The sequence below is a fragment of the Scylla paramamosain genome, chromosome 6 (assembly GCF_035594125.1).
Source record: "Scylla paramamosain isolate STU-SP2022 chromosome 6, ASM3559412v1, whole genome shotgun sequence".
NCBI classification, from domain to species: domain Eukaryota; kingdom Metazoa; phylum Arthropoda; class Malacostraca; order Decapoda; family Portunidae; genus Scylla; species Scylla paramamosain.
The window spans coordinates 35,432,744-35,453,289 of record NC_087156.1 but is presented as its reverse complement, the minus strand read 5'-3'; the positions used below and the strand labels follow the sequence as shown (position 1 = coordinate 35,453,289).

Genomic DNA, 20,546 nt, shown 5'->3' with positions numbered 1-20,546 from the left:
ATCATTCAGCATAACAATGGGTAGTGAAAGATGCATAATAAATGTATAGGGAACATTTACAATGAATAAAAATGTACTCACTGTTTGCTATATCCTCCTCCCTTGAAAAGTAGACTCACCTTAACAATGTGGGCTAAACAGGTACATTGATATGGGTGCAGGTTGTGATCTAGTCTTTCACTTAACCATGAACAAAGCATCGTGACTTGTGCTGCATACCATTGCTGTGGAAATGAGACAATATTAGTATTTTTTTTTTCCACACACACACAGACACACACACACACAAAAAAAAAAAATAAATAAATAAATAAAAATAAATAAATAAAAAAATAAAAAAAATAAAAATAAAATAAATAAATAAATAAATAAATAAATAAATAAATAAAAATAAAGTAAAATAAATAAATAAATTAATTAATTAATAAATAAGTAGAAAAAAATAAAAATGAATAAATAAATAAATAAATAAAATAAAAAAAAATAAAATAAAACAAAAAATAACACAATGTTTTCATTATTTATATACCAAGCTGACATAGTCAAGGCATAACATCCACACAATCATTCTTTAAAATAAACTCAAACTACCTTTATGCTTCTAGAGAGGAGAGAAACAATCCTCACCAACCAGACTGTGTGAAGGTCAGTTCCACAATATACCTGAATCTCAGTTGTTGTGCTGCACCTCAAATAGATCAATCTATTTCCAGCATCTGACCTGACCAGTTGATTGAATCAGGTACAGTTAACCTCCTGTAGAGACCCTTCAAACTGTGTCCCATTTATGTATTCACAAATATTCTCCATTCATCCCTGTCATACAGAACTGCTTCCTTGTTCTTCTCAGTAAATTCTCTACTTCCATTCTCTGCATACCCCAAAACCATTCTAATGTTCTGCTTGACCAGCTAACTTTTTCAAAACCAGTTTTCCACCACATTCTGTATTTCAATCAAAACAGCCCTCATAAAACACTGCCTTTCCATTCATTCCACATGGTTTATATATGATCACTATTTATTCCTTCTCCATCTTTTCCACATCATGAATTCTAAATTTCACTTTGTTTTACACCTATTCCAGTATCTTCAGCAATATATGATCCCATAAATTTTAAACAGTCTACCTCTTCAAGCAACTTATTGGTTGAAGCTAGTCATTGTTATATATATATATATATATATATATATATATATATATATATATATATATATATATATATATATATATATATATATATATATATATATATATATATATATATATATATTAGTTTAGTTTTTTCTTTCTTTCTTTCTTTTTTATGTGTGTAACAAGGGCTCTGGCCATGGGCAATGGAAAAAGAGAAATATCAGAGCCTACTGAAATTGTCTGTTCCCATCTTCATACTCTACATCTTTTTTATTTTTACTTGCATTAAAATATCTATTTCCTCCTTTCACATATCCTTCTAAACTACACTCTAAACATGTCTCAATTTCTCCTCTAAATTAACTACCTTTACAGCAGCATCTGCATTCAGTAGCTGATTCAGATTCCACTGTATTATAAATATGCACTAGATTCAAACCACAATCTAACTGTCACACACATACATCGTCGTCGAGTAAACAAGCAGCGATTGTTTGACCACAGCCACCACTAGGAGCCTAGAATGTGTTCCCAGGTAGGAGCTGTGCTCAAGTAGAGTTGTCCTGTCTACAGAAATTTAAAAAAATAAGGGAAAATTTAAGTAATAACAGATGTAATAGAATGAGTAAAAGTTCCAGCAAGGCGGACGCCATAGGTGGAAGCGGAATGTTGCCAATGGGATCACCATTCCCAGGATTTGAGGAAGATAATGAACATGATAAAATGCAAGGAAGGAAAGTGGTTTTGATGGAAGGGATGATCAGTGACCTCATTGAAAGAGTGAAAAAAAAAAACATGACCTGGAAGAGGAAAACAAAGAATTGAAAACACTATGCGCTGATCTTAAAACAAAATTGAAGGAAAACAATGATATTGATAAAAAAACAGGAAAATGAAGTGATAGGGATGAAAAGTGAACATCAAATCTGAAGGAAGGAAAAAGAGCAAGAAAAAGTTAACTTTACAGAAATCATAGAAGCTCAAAAGAAGGAAAAGACACATTTAAGTAAGGAAATTGTGAGAGTGATCAAACAGAAGGAATTGATAGTAAGGGACACAGTGGACAAAAAGAAATGTGTTGTTGTATATGGATTAAAAGAGGAAACAGAGCCAGTAAGATACAAGAGGGAAAGAGAACAAAAAAAAAGGTAGCAGAGGACGTTGTAAGAAATATACAGAGAGAGAAGGGGAAGACCGGATAAGTGAAATTGAGGAAATACATAAAAGAAGAGTGACCACTGAAAGTAAAATTTAGGGCACAAACAACATCCATGGAAGTGATATCGAATGCATGGAAACTGGACAAGACAGAGCAATGCAGGAAAGTTTGGATAAAGAGGGACATGAATGAGGAGGAGAGACTCAAGGTAAGCGATCTAATAAAAGAAGCAAAGGCAAAACATGAGAACAAAACAGAGGAAAAGAAAAAAAGTTCTGTTGGAAGGTAAAAGATGAGAGGCTCAGGAAGTGGTATCTGACAAAAAAAAGAATATAAAATATAAATATGTAATGTATAGAAAAATAAAAAGTGCCCGTAATGTTTTTGGTGTATGTCAACGATGTGGTGGATGAGGTTGACAGTTACGTAAGTCTGTTTGCAGAATATGCAAAATTATTGAAAAGAGTGGAAAACAATATGGATTGTGAAGTATATGGAGTATAAATGGAGTAAGAAATGGGAAATGGAATTCAATGTAAAGAAATGCAAGGTGATGGAATTAGGAAAAAGCAAAAGACTGACAAGTTCTTACACCATGGAAGTGGAAATTACAAAAACCAAAGAAGAAAAAAAACTTGGGAATTACAATCAGTGATAATTTATCACCAGTAAAACATGTAAACAAAATAGTTGGGGAAACCTATGAGTTACTAAGAAAGATGAAAGGGGCATTTGCTTACATGGATGAAGAGATGATGAAAAAGTTGATGGAATATGTGATTCGACCAAAACTGGAATATGACACAATTGTTTGGTCACCCCATAATAAAAAGGAAATAAGGAAAATAGAAAGGATCCAAAAACCTGGAAACAAATTGGTACCAAGTTTAAGAGATTTAACCTATGAAGAAAGATTAAGGAGATTGAAGCTTCCATCATTACAAGAGAGAAGAGAAAGAGGAGACCTGATTGCTATATACAGAGCTTTAAAGGGTAAGGATCAAGTTGACAAAGAAGACTTATTTGTGTGGGACTCAAGAGATACAAGAGGACATGGTGTGAAACTGAAGAAAACAGCAAGTAGAAGAGATGTCAAGAAATATGGTTTCCTAAATAGAAGCATAGAAATATGAAAAAACTTAGATGAAACAGTGGTACAAGCAAAAAATATTCATGAATTTAAAATTAAGCTGGAGACAAGACAGAACGAGCATAGCTCTTTTCCTGTAAAACATAACTAGGTAAATACAACTAGGTAAATACATAACCTTCACTAACCACATTCACCTCCCTCATACCTCAATAAATGTAAACATTAAACATCACTAAGGCAGCTCTCCTAGAAAAGGAAACCAGTCATTTATGCTTCTTCCAGTCAGAAAATATACAATTCAGTTCCCATAAAATAACTTTCAACTCCCTTCTTTTATTTTGTCATATGTTTTCTTAAAGTCCATGAAAACCTAAAACACAACCTAACATTTTCCAAATACTTTTCACACTTTTCTCATGTCAAGCACCTAGTTTATACAACCCATTGCTCTTCGAATGTTACACTGTTCACCATAAAGTACATCCACTGTTCCATCTCTAACCTTGATTAACATATCTTATTTGCATATACACTGGTATACTTGGCTTATGACCATAATCCATTCCAAAATCACCATTGGAAGCAAAAAAATGGTCAGGTGGTAAGATTCTATTCACAAAAAAGCCCAAAGGATTATATTTTTTTTATCACTTAAAAAGCAGTAAACAAGTTTGAAAACAATGCCTTTTACTATAATACATGGCATATCATTTTTTTTTATTTTTATGTAGGAAGGACACTGGCCAAGGGCAACAAAAATCCAATAAAAAAAAAATGCCCACTGAAATGCCAGTCCCATAAAAGGGTCAAAGCAGTAGTTAAAAATTTATGAATAAGTGTCTTTAAACCTCCTTCTTGAAGGAATTCAAGTCATAGGAAGCTGGAAATACAGAAGCAGGCAAGGAGTTCCAGAGTTTACCAAAGAAAGGGATGAATGATTGAGAATACTGGTTAACTCTCGCATTAGAGAGGTGGACAAAATAGGGGTGAGAGAAAGAAGAAAGTCTTGTGCAGCGAGGCCACGGGAAGAGGGGAGGCATGCAGTTAGCACGATCAGAAGCAGTTAGCATGAAAATAACGATAGAAGACAGCTAGAGATGTAACATTGCGGCGGTGAGAGAGAGGCTGAAGACAATCAGTTAGAGGAGAGGAGTTGATGAGACGAAAAGCTTTTGATTCCACCTTGTCTAGAAGAGCAGTGTGAGTGGAACCCCACCCCCAGACATGTGAAGCATACTCCATACATGGATGGATAAGGCCCTTGTACAGAGTTAGCAGCTGGGTGGGGGTGAGAAAACTGGTGAAGACGTCTCAGAATGGCTAACTTCATATAAGCTGTTTTAGCTAGAGATGAGATGTGAAGTTTCCAGTTCAGATTATAAGGATGTTCAGTGTAGAAGAGGGGGACAATTGAGTGTTATTGAAGAAGAGGGGATACTTGTCTGGAAGGTTGTGTCGAGTTGATAGATGGAGGAATTGAGTTTTTGAGGCATTGAACAATACCAAGTTTGCTCTGCCCCAATCAGAAATTTTTGAAAGATCGGAAATCAAGTGTTCTGTGGCTTCCCTACGTGAAATGTTTACCTCCTGAAGGGTTGGATGTCCATGAAAAGACATGGAAAAGTGCAGGGTGGTATCATCAGCGTAGGAGTGGATAAGACAAGAACTTTGATTTAGAAGATCATTGATGAATAATAAGAGAGTGGGTGGCAGGACAGAACCCTGAGGAACACCACTGTTAATAGATTTAGGAGAAGAACAGTGACTGTCTACCACAGCAGCAATAGAATGGTCAGAAAGGAAACTTGAGATGAAGTTACAGAGAGAAGGATAGAAGCCATAGGAAGCAGTTTAGAAATCAAAGCTTTGTGTCAGACTCTATCAAAAGCTTTTGATATGTCTAAGACAACAGCAAAAGTTTCACCAAAATCTCTAAAAGAGGATGACCAAGACTCAGTAAGGAAAGCCAGAAGATCACCAGTAGAGCGGCCTTGATGGAACCCATACTACCAATCGGATAGAAGGTTGTGAAGTGATAGATGTTTAAGAATCTTCCAGTTGGGGATAGATTCAAAAACTTTAGATAGGATGGTAGTTTGAGGTATTAGAATGGTCACCCTTTTTAGGAACAGGCTGAATGTAAGCAAACTTCCAGCAAGAAGGAAAGGTAGATGTTGACAGACAGAGTTGAAAGAGTTTGACTAGGCAAGGTACAAGCACGGAGGCACAGTTTTGGAGAACAACAGGAGGGACCCCATCAGGTCCATAAGCCTTCCGAGGGTTTAGGCCAGTGAGGGCAGGGAAAACATCATGGCGAAGAATTTTAACAGATAGCATAAAGTAGTCAGAGAGTGGAGGAGAGGGAGGAACAAGCCCAGAATCATCCAAGGTAGAATTTTTAGCAAAGGTCTGAGTGAAGAGTTCAGCTTTAGAAATAGATGTGATAGCAGTGGTGCCATCTGGTTGAAATAAAGGAGGGAAAGAAGAAGAAGCAAAGTTATTGGAAATATTTTTGGCTAGATGCCAGAAGTCACGAGGGGAGTTAGATCTTGAAAGGTTTTGACACTTTCTATTAATGAAGGAGTTTTTGGCTAGTTGGAGAACAGACTTGGCATGGTTCTGGGCAGAAATATAAAGTGCATGAGATTCTGGTGATGGAAGGCTTAAGTACCTTTTGTGGGCCACCTCTCTATCATGTATAGCATGAGAACAAGCTGTGTTAAACCAAGGTTTAGAAGGTTTAGGTCAAGAAAAAGAGTAAGGAATGTACACCTCCATGCCAGACACTATCACCTCTGTTATGCGCTCAGCACACAAAGACGGGTCTCTGACACGAAAGCAGTAGTCATTCCAAGGAAAATCAGCAAAATACCTCCTCAGGTCCTCCCATCTAGCAGAGGCAAAACGCCAGAGGCACCTTCGCTTAGGGGGATCCTGAGGAGGGATTGGAGCGATAGGACAAGATAGAGATATGAGATTGTGATCGGAGGAGCCCAACGGAGAAGAAAGGGTGACAGCATAAGCAGAAGGATTAGAGGTCAGGAAAAGGTCAAGAATGTTGGGCGTATCTCCAAGACGGTCAGGAATATGAGTAGGGTGTTGCACCAATTGCTCTAGGTTGTGGAGGATAGCCAAGTTGAAGGCTAGTTCACCAGGATGGTCAGTGAAGGAAGAGGAAAGCCAAAGCTGGTGGTGAACATTGAAGTCTCCAAGAATGGAGATCTCTGCAAAAGGGAAGAGGGTCAGAATGTGCTCCACTTTGGAAGTTAAGTAGTCAAAGAATTTCTTATAGTCAGAGGAGTTATGTGAAACGTATACAGCACAGAGGATAGCATAGCAACTATACCAGTAAAGTCACAAAAATATCACAAATTTTGTACCCACTTAGTAATGATTTGTTCGTATACTAAGTTATCTGTCGTAAAAAAAAAAAAAAAATTTGGTTGGATAGTACATTGGTGGTAAGTCAAATATGTCGTATACTAAGTACCCCATTGTATGTACGACAATTGTTGCTACTTTCTCAGTACTTACAGTTCTTTTCATCATATGCCTTCAAGACCCAACCACCATACATAACACAGTTCTTTCTCTTTTTCCCCTTCTTTATGTGTGCAGGGTTAAGCCATCAGTTATGTCCACTTTTTTTCTGCTTTTGGCAACATTTCACATTCTTTAGGCCATTAAATTTTTCAGGGGTAATAAAAAACAACCACTTAATCTTTACGTTCAAATATCATTACCTTACTCTTGTTTATGTAAGATGAGAAACAGGGATTATATTCACAGATGACAAAGCACACAATTGCATTATGACTGCACTCTTTTTCAGGTGATAATAACTAAAGAATAAGATGCAGAGATTAATATTTTCTCCATTCTCTATTCTCTATTGAAAAAGTCTAGGTAAAGTTACCTTTAGGAAATGCTGTTGATGGCATGCAATCACTTATTATATCATGAATCACAGGAAAACAGACTGATACATTATTTGTGATTTCTCCTGTCTTGCTACAACATATACAACATATACATAAATGAATAAGAAATAAAAATCAGAAATGAAAGTAAGAAGGAATATTATAAATAATGAGAAAGAATAAAAAGGAAAGTAATACAGTAAAATCCCTCTTATCCGGCATCAACGGGACCGCCGACATGCCGGATACTTGAATATTGACAGATACTTGAATAGAAGTGAAATTATGTCCACAATCACCACCCTACACTCACGCATCTTACCATAACAAAGATCAGCTGATCTTAATCAGCAGCTGATCTGATCAGCTGCTTAAGTGTAAGCACAACACGCTTCCTCTTTTCTACAACTTTAGGCATGATGAAGGCGTCAGGTGATAAACAGTGCACACGCGGGACTGAGTCACTGAGTAAACACAGTGCAGTGGGCCGCGGGTGGCGCGAAGCAGTGCGCTCTGGTGGCGAGGGGACAAAGTATGCCTTGCGCGGGAATTTTAATCGATTTTATGAGTACACATTGATTTTTTATTGATTTTAAGGCTCAAGGAAAAATGTGCCGGATACTTGAAGCTGCCGGATACTCGAATGCCGGATGAGAGGGACTTTACTGTATACAGGAAGAGGGAAAGCATGGCTGTCTTATTGAGTGAAGGAAGAATGGTTCCTGCCATTTGCATAATTGCTGGCATTTGATAAAATATGTTCCATGGCTCATGTGGTAACAGGTAGGCCAACTTGATCAAACATAAAAAAAAATTGTATAATACTGAGCCATAACCCCATTATGTCAGGTAAAGATATGTTCATAGACAAGGGAGTTACATAATTATATTCAATTTGTATTACCAATATAGGGATAAAGTGTAATGTTCCTTTTAGAGAGTGAGGGCTGAATCAGGCCTTACCAGCTGTTGAGGGAGTCATCCATAAGCACCCAAAACACAGATGGGAGAGGAAGTTGCCCTAACCCAGAGACTGTTTCCACCAAATGCATGAAGGGATACCGGGTGTTAGCCTAGTAGTTGTCACACTACCAGGGGGACTGATGATTGACACCTGCCTCAGCAGGGAGCTGAAAAGGGTGCACACTCAAGATCCTCCTCAAACCCAATTCTGGCTAAACACCAAATATGCCTACGTCCTCTGAGTAAATAGAATGACATGTGTGGTGACTATTATTAGATGGCATTATTGGGCTCTTTTTTTTCCTTCAATGGTATTAGTTTCTTCAATTTTACTTTGGAGATTCTCACCAAGCAGGTGGTAGTAGCTATCCATAATGGATGGGAATCAAGATGAGAAATCCTTATTTCCATCTTACAAGTGAGGATTCCACTCTTGTAGTACCACATTTAAATTCATCTTCAATTTCCACCTTTTGAAAGTACAGTACTATGAAGTACACAAACCAGCTTTTGTAGGCTGATCATATTTTTCCAATTATAATGTTAATTAACTTTTCAATTAATCTTTATAAATATAAATTTAGCTTTATACAATGATATGTGGGTATACCACAGAATAGTGTCAAATTTCATTTTGCTATGAATTTGAAATAAAAGTACACCAAAATATGACACTATTATGAGCAAAAAAATATAAAGAATGTCTTGGCACCAATTAATTAGTTAAAGCACATCCATAATGAGTTTTAGTCATTCAAGTGAATGTCAGGCAGCGATGATGCACCACCTGATTGGTGCTGTCAACTGTACTGTAAACTAACTCAAGAATCTTGAAAGTTCCCACACTGAATGAGCATTGGTTTTACATAAATATGAAATAATAATATGATATATAATTGTTTCTTATATCTATTCTATATACCAGGTCGGCAATCCCACACATCATTCACACAACAGAGTTAACAGCATGAATGATGTGTGTGAATATGTGGTAGCTTATCTGGGCCACCCAATGTGAGATTGCCAGCCTGGTATAAAGAATAGATATATGAAACAATCATATATCATATTATTATTTAGTGGCATGGTCATGGGTGTTCAGTATATTTATTTACTGTTTCTCCATTATCACTACAGCCAGTCTAAATGACATAATGTAAAAGCCTACATTACATGCTTACAGTATGAGGCCATCCCTGGCTTCAGCAATACAGCAATTCAGAATAACAAACCTCATCTTACATATGGGGGCAATGAATCAAAAATTGAATGCTGAAGTGCTTGTTCTCCCATTTCCTTTCCTCCCACCTTGCTGATAAGCTTTCTTCCCAGGCTCATATTCTCATTGCCAGTTGATCAGTTCTTATGTTGGATTTATATGGTTTTTGTATAATCTTATGAGGACTAAGGTTACCTATACTTAATATTCAAAGAATTACAAGATACATGCATCCCATCCTCTGTACTTTTTATACAAATGTCTTGTCTTGGTCCCTTCCCTTTAAGACATATATGCATATATAAATAAATACACTCAATGCATTTAATCATAAAAATTCTGTTTGTTAATAGAAAAAAATATATCATGGGGTGAGTGTCTTGATTTAAAAGTTCTATTAAAGAGACTAGCAGTAATATCAAATAATATTTGGCAACACTGCACATTCTCAGATTAAAAAAACAAGACTGCTGAGTAGAGAGAAGAAAATGTTTTTGTACATCTTACATCATGGGGGGTACATCTTACATTCATGGGGTTCCATCTCCATTATCTACATTTATCCAATCTTTCTTTCATTTTGTGCACACTCTTTGCTCACACTAACATCTCATTTAGTTTATTCCAAACTTTTTTTTGTTTTTAAATGTAGGAGGGACACCGGCCAAGGGCAACAAGAAGAAGAAAAAAAAAAAAAAAAAAAAAAAAAAAAAAAAGAAGCCCACTGAGATGCCAGTCCCAGAAAAGGGTCCAAAGCAGTAGTCAAAAATTAAATTATAAGTGCCTTGAAACCTCCCTCTTGAAGGAATTCAAGTCATAGGAAGGTGGAAATACAGAAGCAGGCAGGGAGTTCCAGAGTTTATCAGAGAAAGGGATGAATGATTGAGAATACTGGTTAACTGTTGCATTAGAGAGGTGGACAGAATAGGGATGAGAGAAAGAAGAAAGTCTTGTGTAGCGAGGCTGTGGGAAGAGGGGAGGCATGCAGTTAGCAAGATCAGAAGAGCAGTTAGAATAAAAATAGCAGTAGAAGACAGTTAGAGATACAACATTGTGGTGATGAGAGAGAGGCTGAAGACAGTCAGAGGAGAGGAATTAATGAGATGAAAGGCTTTTGATTCCACCCTGTCTAGAAGAGTGGTATGAGTGGAACCTCCCCCAGACATGTGAAGCATACTCCATACATGAATAGATAAGGCTGCTGTACAGAGTTAGCAGCTGGGGGAGTGAGAAAAACTGGCGGAGACATCTCAGAATGCCTAACTTCATATAAGCTGTTTTAGCTAGGGATGAGATGTGAAGTTTCCAGTTCAGATTATAAGTAAAGGACAGACTGAGGATGTTCAGTGTAGAAGAGGGGGACAGATGAATGTCACTGAAAAAGAAGGGATAGTTGTGTGGAAGGTTGTGTCAATCTGACAGATGGAGGAATTGAGTTTTTGAGGCATTGAACAATACCAAGTTTGCTCTGCCCCAATCAGAAATTTTATAAAGATCAGAAGTCAAGTGTTCTGTGGCTTCCCTGTGTGAAATGTTTACTTCCTTCTATATGTCTATGGAGAAACTATTTTCTTGAAGTTATTCAGGCATTTCCCTAGTTTATTTATTTGTTATGGCTTCATATGAATTCAGATTCTCTTCCATTCCAGACAACAGTCTCTCTCTCTCTCTCTCTCTCTCTCTCTCTCTCTCTCTCTCTCTCTCTCTCTCTCTCTCTCTCTCTCTCTCTCTCTCTTATGGACATTGCATTTTAGTAAGGATAACACATACATGCAGACAGGAAAGATTTAACTGGTCATCAATGAAAGGGTAGCTGAATGAGTTCAATGGCACAGTAAAACTTTATATTCTTCAATGGATTATGGATTTGTGTTTCATATTTGATATATGTGATAACAGCTAGTTTTAAAGTTTATCTGGTTGAAAATGTTGTTTGGAGAGATGAGATGTACAGTATTAAAAGGGGCCTTGATATATAGTAACCTCAGGTCCCAAATACAACTAATTTGCACCTGAAAAGGGGATGGATCAATAATAATTTAGCAGGGGTAAACCAGTTCTGCTGTCATATCATGATACAGAAAATACCATGTATACTATGCAACTGACTTGCCAAGAGGCTAAAATGTGAGGAAATGCTTGTGTATGTATGTGAAAGTGTATGTATGTTTGTGTGGTACCATGTCTCCATTTGTGGGAGATGTTGGTGTGTCATGTAAATCAAAGAAGACATGGAAGGAGATCCACAGGAATGACGCAAGGAAGGAAAAAGTTGTCAAGCTACACATGTTCATAGCCATAATGTTTTGATAAGTTACCACCACATGATCAGGATTAATCTACATGGAATTAATCTACATGGAATCTGCAATGCATTACAGTGATGGTAGCGATAAAGATAGTCATACAACAAGACCGTGGTAATGATAATACTCACCTCAAACAGGTTGAGAATCCAGAGCTCATCATTAACTTTTTGTCTGATCTGGTCCATAGAGTTCCTGGCAAAGTTGATGTATGCCTTTCCCAACTCCTTTCCTGATCCACTTACATTCTGACGATACTGAAAGATAGCACACCGACAGCCCAATAAAAGTTATTAAACTAAAAATATAATAAAAATCAAGGAGTAAATAACATAAATGAAAACACAAATTTCAGTAAATGTTGCAAATAAAAGATTCCTTAATGAAAATCATAAACTTATATTCAACAGAAATACAGTACATAACATCAAGAATTCAAACATTCCAAACCCAGTAGAAGTTAAGAACAAGGATAAAACAAGTGGCATAAAAGTTCTTTTATTAAAACATTTAAATATTATGCAAAATGAAATTGTGCTGGTGATTCGTATCAGAATGTATATGATTACCACTGATCAACTATAAGAGGGGGCCATAACAGTTGTAGGATAACTGGGAAAAATTTTTGCCAAATGAAACCAGACATTTCTTCATTGGGGTTGTTGATATCTGAAATTCTCTGTTCCTCCACTGCTGATGATAGTAAGGTTTACAGCTTTTGAAAGTCAACAAGATAAGTACAGTATCTAAATCCTAATTCCTAATTAAGATACTATGCCTACTCATAGAAAAATTTAAATTCTTCAACATGTTATTATGACATGGCACTTTATTGAAGTTGTTGGTGATAATCTTTTCTTTCATTCAGCTTGAATATAAAACTGTCTACATTAGAGAATGCACAAGATTCAAGCTTTTCATGGGGAAAATATACAGTGGAACCTCAGTTACTGAACGCCTCCCTTTTCAAACAAATTTGTTTTTTAACGAAATTTTGAACTCCAATTTGCTTTGGTTGCTGTACCATAATTTGCTTCTCAAAACAAAGTTACTTGATTTCATATACTAAAAGAAAACAAAAGGTGCCATTTATTACTAATTTATGGTTTCTATAAATATTTCCTTATTTTTTTTATGTATTTAAAGGAGAAACACTCTGGGTAACACAGTAATTCAATCTTTGAAATGAGGTAAAAGTGATCCCATTGAAGAGCCTCAATGTAAACAAACCATTTTTGGCTACCTCAAAAGTAATCCCCTGTGGCTCTCTCGATGACCCACAATACCATCACTGCTGCATAACTGCATTTTCCCAGCAACAAGATGTCCAAGCACTGTGATTACCTTCACTTTGGCAGTAAGTGAGCTGCTCCTCTTTGTGTCACTCTGTAAAGCTTTCCTCATTAGACTGGTGACAAAGAGAATACCTGCATGGTCTAAATAATATCTTCTGATGAGTTCTTTGTCACTAAATTCATTCAATATGTCCTTTCTGGATAAATAATTTCTGAGCTGGAGATGTGGGACAGCCATCTTGGCAGAGGGAGTGTCTGTCATAAGCCACTAGGACAGGGGATGGGTGTTTGGGAATGGATTAATCCATTTTATATTGCTTCCTATGGGGAAAATAGTTTGTTTCTGAACATTTAGAATTTCAAATTGCATTCAGGAATGAATTAAGTTCAAGAACCGAGGTTCCACTGTATTAGATAAATTTTGTATTTCATAGAATTACTTCCTTTCTTATATCAATCATTTTCTTTTTTCTACTTCAAGCTCCCAGTTCAATCTTTTCCCTTCAAATCAGTGCTTTAATTAGAGAAATACCTTCTTTATAAGTACACACTACCTCAACTACTTACTAATTCCCTCTATTACCAGATTCTCAACCAAACTAGTACCTCTTTCACCAGTAACTTAAGACTGTTGCTTGCTGCTCCATTTTTGTCCATGTTTCACTATAACTCCCTCCTATGCCAGTTTTTTCTTTTTCAAGTGAACTTAGTTATGTTGTCATTTTCATGCAGTGCTACATCGTTTTGGTTTATTTCTTATATTAAATTTGCACATGGCTTATTCCAAAGCCTTCTTGGTATCTATATTTCATCTTCAACTACTTTGAGTTTTTATCAGTTTATTGATAGCATATATATCCATAATGTCTGAGAATGTCAGATTCCTTTTATTGTATCCTTTTCAGACATGAAATAAATTCACTGTTATTTTCTTCTTACAATTTCTGTGGTACTAACTCATTCTCCATGCATTATTTTGATTAATCACCTAGTACTTTTGTCAGTTGGCTTATGGTGCTTGCCAGATATTTTGATTTTCAATATTTCCACCCTCCTATAATGGCAAATTATATAATTCTAGCCTGTTTCTTGGTATGAAATCCTGTTCCTAAGAAGTATTATTAAATAGCAATTACTATAATTACTAGAGTAATCACTAAATAATTAATAATGAAACAAAAATCATGATATTCAATTAGGAAATTATTTCAGGAGAGTTCACTTGTAAATTGAGAATAGATGAATATTTAAAAAGAAAACAAATCCTACAATATAAAATACATGCAAAATTAATGTCATTGTGCTATTTATAATTAATATCTCATAAAAGATTTTAATACAAAGGCTGAATAAAAAAAAAAAACAACTAAAAGCTCCTGGGAGAGGCAAGAAACCAAGACTTGGTTATCTTTCAACAGTGGTTATTTTCTTTTGTAGACTGGGAGATCCTGTGCTGGTATGTTCACATGGTATAGGATGATCTATACCATTATTGATGGGTGAAGAAAACTGCTTCCCTTTTCCCCAATAAATTGCTCTCTGCTTCCAAGGAACTGCCATATACTGAAACGCTATGCTCTGCATGTAAGTGCATTTTCAGGATATCCCTGGTACACTTGAATCCATATAAAGATGGAATATTCTTCACTGAAAGCCATTCATGTTTGGAATATGGCACACACATTCTATAGTTTCCAGTAAAACAACATAATTCCACAGCTCTGTCACACCCATAACAAGCATCATCTACACCTACCGTAAAGGACAGTATTGACCCAATGAAGCTGCCTTCGTCGTATCTGCCCAGCTTGGATATAACTGATTCAAGTACTGAAAGTAGCTTGTCTGTCATTCCTTGAGTCATGGATGTGCTGGTTCTTTCAATGAGGTCATCAATTTTGGTGTGATACTGATGCTAGGAAAGAAAAAAAGTGCAGTTAAAATTGAGGCCCAAGATTGTCTACAAACATAATAATGTACTGTAATATAAAAAAAATACAATTACAATGTGAAGAATTGAACTTCATGAATTAAATTAGTACCAATAAGCAGCTTCCATTATAACATGACTTCATTCTCAATAGTACCAGTAAAAATACAGTAATATTTTAATAAATACTATGTGGTGAAGAATATAAGAAAAATATTGATAAAGATATGGTATAGTGGTCTGAAAAGATAAGTGACTATGAGAAAACATAAAATGGATGCAGTAAAGTTAGAGAACAAGTAATTGATGGACTGAGATGGAAGAAATTTCCTTTGATTGAACCCAGTTTTAATGGAGACAAGAGATAAAAATGCTGATAAATTTACAAAGTAAATAAAAAAGATGCATTTTGTTGAGACCCTATTTATTTCTTGGTGTCAAATAGTGTCTGCAACACCTTGAGTTTTGGGCTGACCATCCAAACCTCAAAGCACAAAACTTATATTCTAAATAAATACAGGTGACTCTTGGCTTATGCAAGTCTTTTTAATGAATATTAAGTTTAAAATGACTTTAAAATATATCAAACTTAATTAAATTTACACTGTGTTTTAGCAAGATCTGGCTCATCTTCATGTTCGAATATTATGCTTTCTTTGGTAACCACCAGTTGGCACCACTCTTTCATGCTTCCTGCTCTTTCCCACTTCCCATTTGATAGTGTGCAACTACACAGAGCACACTGAGCAGCAACAGCAGATATACTTTCACCCTCTCACCAGAAATGGAGAGGCAACACATTTTATCATCACCTCAGAGATGTGTTGCAGCTCCTACAAGAAAATTACCCAAAATGCTGGCAGAAGCTCTCTTGTGATGAATGATATCTGCTACACAGATATTAAGAGAAATGCAGAAAAAGTCAAATCACTATGCTGCAGTTCTTCCAGAAGTAGAAGCCAACAGAAGTAGAAGTGGAAAGAAGTGGAAGTCAGAATAAGTGGAATCATTGGAAAAGGAGGAGAAGGAATGACTATGTGTAGTAATGTGAAGTATAGATGGAGAAGTTTGGAACAAGCTAAGTGAAGATATAGTATCAGCAACGAGTGTGCACAGCTTCAAGGAAAAAGTGGACAAGTGTAGACATGAAAGTGGGATCACACAAGTGTAGCTCAGGCCCTGTAAATTACAACAACTAGGTAAATACACACACACACACACACACACACACACACACACACACACACACACACACACACACACATTCACAATCTCTCTCTCTCTCTCTCTCTCTCTCTCTCTCTCTCTCTCTCTCTCTCTCTCTCTCTCTCTCTCTCTCTCTCTCTCTCTCCCTGCTCTGCCAGCGAGACTGCTTTCCTTCATTTTTTTTCTTTATGCAGGAGGGACACTGGCCAAGAGCAACAAAATCCAGTAAAAAAAGGCCCCATTGAGATGTTGGTCCCTGAATAGGGTCCAAAGCAGTAGTCAAAAATTGAAGTATAAGTGTCTTGAAACCTCCCTCTTGAAGGAATTCAAGTCACAGGAAAGTGGAAATACAGAAGCAGGCAGGGAGTTCCAGAGTTTACCAGAGAAAGGGATGAATGATTGAGAATACTGGTTAACTGTTGCATTAGAGAGGTGGACAGAAGAGAGATGAGAGAAAGAAGAAAGTGCCACGGGAGGAGGGAGGCATGCAGTTAGCAAGATCAGAAGAGCAGTTAGCATGAAAATAGTGGTAGAAGTCAGCTAGATATGCAACATTGCGGCGGTGAGAGAGAGGCTGAAGACAGTCAGTTAGAGGAGAGGAGTTGATGAGTTGAAAAGCTTTTGATTCCATCCTGTCTAGAAGAGCGGTATGAGTGGAGCCGTCCAAAACATGTGAAGCATACTCCATACATGGACAGATAAGGCTCCTGTACAGAGCTAGCTGCTGGAAGGGTGAGAAAAACTGGCAGAGATGTCTCAGAATACCTAACTTCATATAAGCTGTTTTAGTTAGGAATGAGATGTGAAGTTTCCAGTTTTGATTATAAGTAAAGGACAGACCAAGGATGTTCAGTGTAGAAGAGGGGGGACAGCCAAGTGTCACTGAAGAAAAGGGGATAGTTGTCTGGAAGGTTGTGTTGAGTTGATAGATGGAGGAATTAAGTTTTTGAGGCAATGGATATTTATTTCATTGCTCTACGGAGGTAAGAAAAGGCTTGGTGATCCTTGAGTGTGCTCACTACTGTTATGACCACAGTTCCCAGCCCCTTCACAAAGCTGCCTCACCTGGACTAGCTTTCCCTTAATCATCTCCTATGTGACTGGGTGCAGGGCTGAATATTGGTTACAAGGTCCACTTTTGACTCATGCACTCTTCTTAACAATGGTTGTAATGCCAGGTCACAATAATGAGGTTGCCAGTCTGTTTTACCCACCTACAGACAAGGGAAATACTCTAATAACAATTACTTCCCACAGCTGTGAAAGGATTGATAACCACATCTAGGGAGAAGCAATTATAACGAGCAATAACGCATATATAGTTAAGGTATAATACCCTGGGGGGAATACTGCCTTCGTAATGGACCACCCACTTCTGGTGAGGTACTATAACACTAATAGAGTAGTGTAGTTTACAGCTTCCTGGACAGCAGGCCTGATCATGGCCTGAGGAGGGAGTAAATTTCATTGCACTGCTAATTACTTAAGTCCTCTGCAAGTCAAGCACCCTCCAGGAATCTGATGCAGTAGCATTTAACACTAAACAAGCTCACTAGCAAGAGACATGACTACAGACGAGTGCCCACAAATACATAGGAGGGTAATTCACCTCTAGGAACAGGCTGAACCTGCTTTTGCTGGTCAGGAGTGGCAACCAGATAATCTAATTTGCCCATTCACCTCTCCACTACATAAGGACCGCTGTAGCGTACAACCAGCAGCTGTCCTTGAACGGGGAGTAACACAAGCACTTCATCACCAGGGGCAAAACATTGGTACTTGGCCTTCCGGTCATAGTAAGCCTTCATACTTTTCTGAGCCAGGAACAAGTGCAACTGAGCCACCTAGAGTGCCTTCAACAACCTCTCCCGTGTGCACATTACCATGTCCAACAAATATTTTTGGGGCAGACCAGGGGCAGTACCATGCGTCTTGAACCACATCCAATGGGTCACGCACACAGTGGCTGAACACCAGCTGGTTTGGTGAGAACCCCAACAACTCAGTGGGTGCCACTTGCACAACAAACATTACATAAGGGACTGCCTCATCCCAATCCTTGTTGTTGTCCAAACAAAAGATCCTTAGCATGGTTTTTAAAGCTTGATGGTGCCTCTCCAAAGCTCCTTGTGACCAGGGATGGCAAGCACTGGACAGGACATGCCTAATCCCCCACTCAGTCATGGTCTGCACAAATAATTTGGAAGTAAAGTTAGCCCCTTGGTCTGACTGGACCTTAGAAGGCAGTTCAAAATGAGTAAAGAAATGTAATAAGGCCTTCAGAACCACCTTGGAAAGGATGCTCCTGATGGATATGGCTTCTGGGTACCTTGTAGTGACATCCATCATAATCAGCAGGTACATATAACCTGCTTGAGAAAGGGGGAAAGAACCCACAATATTAATAAGTACTCAGGTGAAGGGAGGATCAACAATGGGGATAGGGTGAAGAGGTGCTACTGGTGGCACTTAATTAGGCTTTCCCACCATTTGACAGGTGTGGCAGCACTTAAGTATGGTAGCAACACTACTCGTCATGCTGGGCCACCAAAAAATCCTCTGTAGCCTTGCCACAGTTTTCCTAATCCCGAGGTGACCTGCCATCAGGTCCTTATGTGCCAATAGCATGAGTGCTTCTCTGAACTCAGACGGCACTACTACTTGGAGTAATTCCCCTCCGTCAACTTCTCTCTACTGATGATACAAAATTTTCTTCCATAACACAAACTTCCCTTCCCTCCACTTCTTCACTACCTTCGCCCACCTTGGAAAAACATGGGGCCAACTCTTCATCCCCCTGTTGCTCATTTATGAGCTCATCAGGTTCAACTTCATTTAGGTCCTTCAGGACTACAGGATCAGACAGAGGAGGCAAAGCCAAGACTCTTGTCCCCCTCTGGCATCTATGGCACAAGCAGGAACCACTTGCTGATCTTTTTTGGAAACATTAACCTCTCCAGATATCTGACTGGCTGCCGGCTCAGATGTTAACACAGGCAAGCCACTAAAGGAGCCATCACCCGTCGGGGAACAGCCTGTTCCCTGCCTCCAGGAGACTTTGCAGGGGAGGGAACTTCTGTCTCCCCCTACAGAGCTGGGAGCCTCCCTGCTTTTGGCAGTAACCCCCCAACATGCCTGATACACCAAGCTGGATATCAGGCTGAGGGCCAGATCCTATAGCCTCCATGCCAGGTGGCAACTCTGCCTGAGTGCCACCTCTGGGGTGCTCTGCCAAGTGAGGTAAACCAGCAAATAGACTTTCCAAACCCAACTCTTCAACCTCACTCTCAGTAACATCCCCAACCAAGTCAGGTGCATCCACTGGTGGTTCTGCTTTGTTGCACCATGATTCAAGGAGGAGTCTGACTCTGAATCATCCAAACCCTTTCCAGCAGTGGAACAGGCCTCTGAGCACTCTGCCCCCGCTGCAGCACTTACATCACCCCTGCACTCCTCTTTCAGGGGTCCTGTCTTATTGCAGTCAACCCAAGGAGCTGCAGAGGACTTCACCCTCCTTGTCATGGAGCAGGTGATAACATTAATAGAGTCAGGTACTTCAGTAGCCTCCACATTGGGGACAGAGTCTGCAGATGGGGCTATACCCAAACTCTCCCTCCAGCCAGATCATTTCCCAAAAGGAAGTCAACCCTGGACACTGGCAGGTCCTCTGTCATGGCCACTTGTATCTCTGTGGTCACCAGTGGACAAGTCAGCCTCACCTTAGTAATGGCAAACCTCTCGACAGCATTGATGACCTGATGTAGCACTACCTTCCTGGACACTACCTACCTCCCTTTAATATTCCAGCACAAAGATTGCTGGGCTGCTGTGTCATGCAACACTGTGACAAGATACACCATCCCCACAATCTCTACAGTTCCTAGACATAAGAAGGGACAGCATAAATCTAAACTAGACCTCACACTCTCAGGTGGAGTACTAATTGCTGACACATGAGCAACATCCCCCTGTCTTCTCTCTGGTTGGACTGTATGGAGATTCAAATTCTTTCTCCTTATCCTGGTCTGGCCAAACTAGCAAAGCCACTGGTTTCTGGGGAGGCTTAGGGGGCAGAAGTCACGATCAACTATGGGCAATTGAATTGGAAATGCCCTGTCTCTTTGCAGTGGTAACAGGTGTGCTGGTTGTTAAATTTAGGGGTACTATGCACCATATTCTCCATTGCCCTCCTCTTTAGATCAAAAGGAGGCTTGGAGTTATATGAATTCCCGGGCACAGACTTATTCCCAAACCCACTGGTGTAATGGGGATTTCCTGGTTGGCCAACACTACCACTTCCACTGCTGCCAGACCATTTTTC

General features: G+C 38.5%; 1 protein-coding gene across 3 annotated transcripts in view; it reads right to left on the bottom strand.

The window, feature by feature from the left end:
* The window catches only part of LOC135101658 (calcium-dependent secretion activator-like), a 503,368-nt gene that overhangs the window by 75,181 nt on the left and 407,641 nt on the right, over positions 1-20,546 (bottom strand). For 2 of the 3 annotated variants that reach the window (XM_064005958.1, XM_064005959.1), the window contains 3 exons: positions 14,846-15,004; positions 11,926-12,042; positions 120-224 (listed from right to left, as the gene is read on the bottom strand). In XM_064005958.1, coding sequence (XP_063862028.1) covers positions 120-224; positions 11,926-12,042; positions 14,846-15,004 — 381 coding nt within the window. Of the gene's footprint in view, positions 1-119; positions 225-11,925; positions 12,052-14,845; positions 15,005-20,546 lie in introns of all 3 variants that reach the window. The other variant, XM_064005957.1, reaches the window with a different exon arrangement.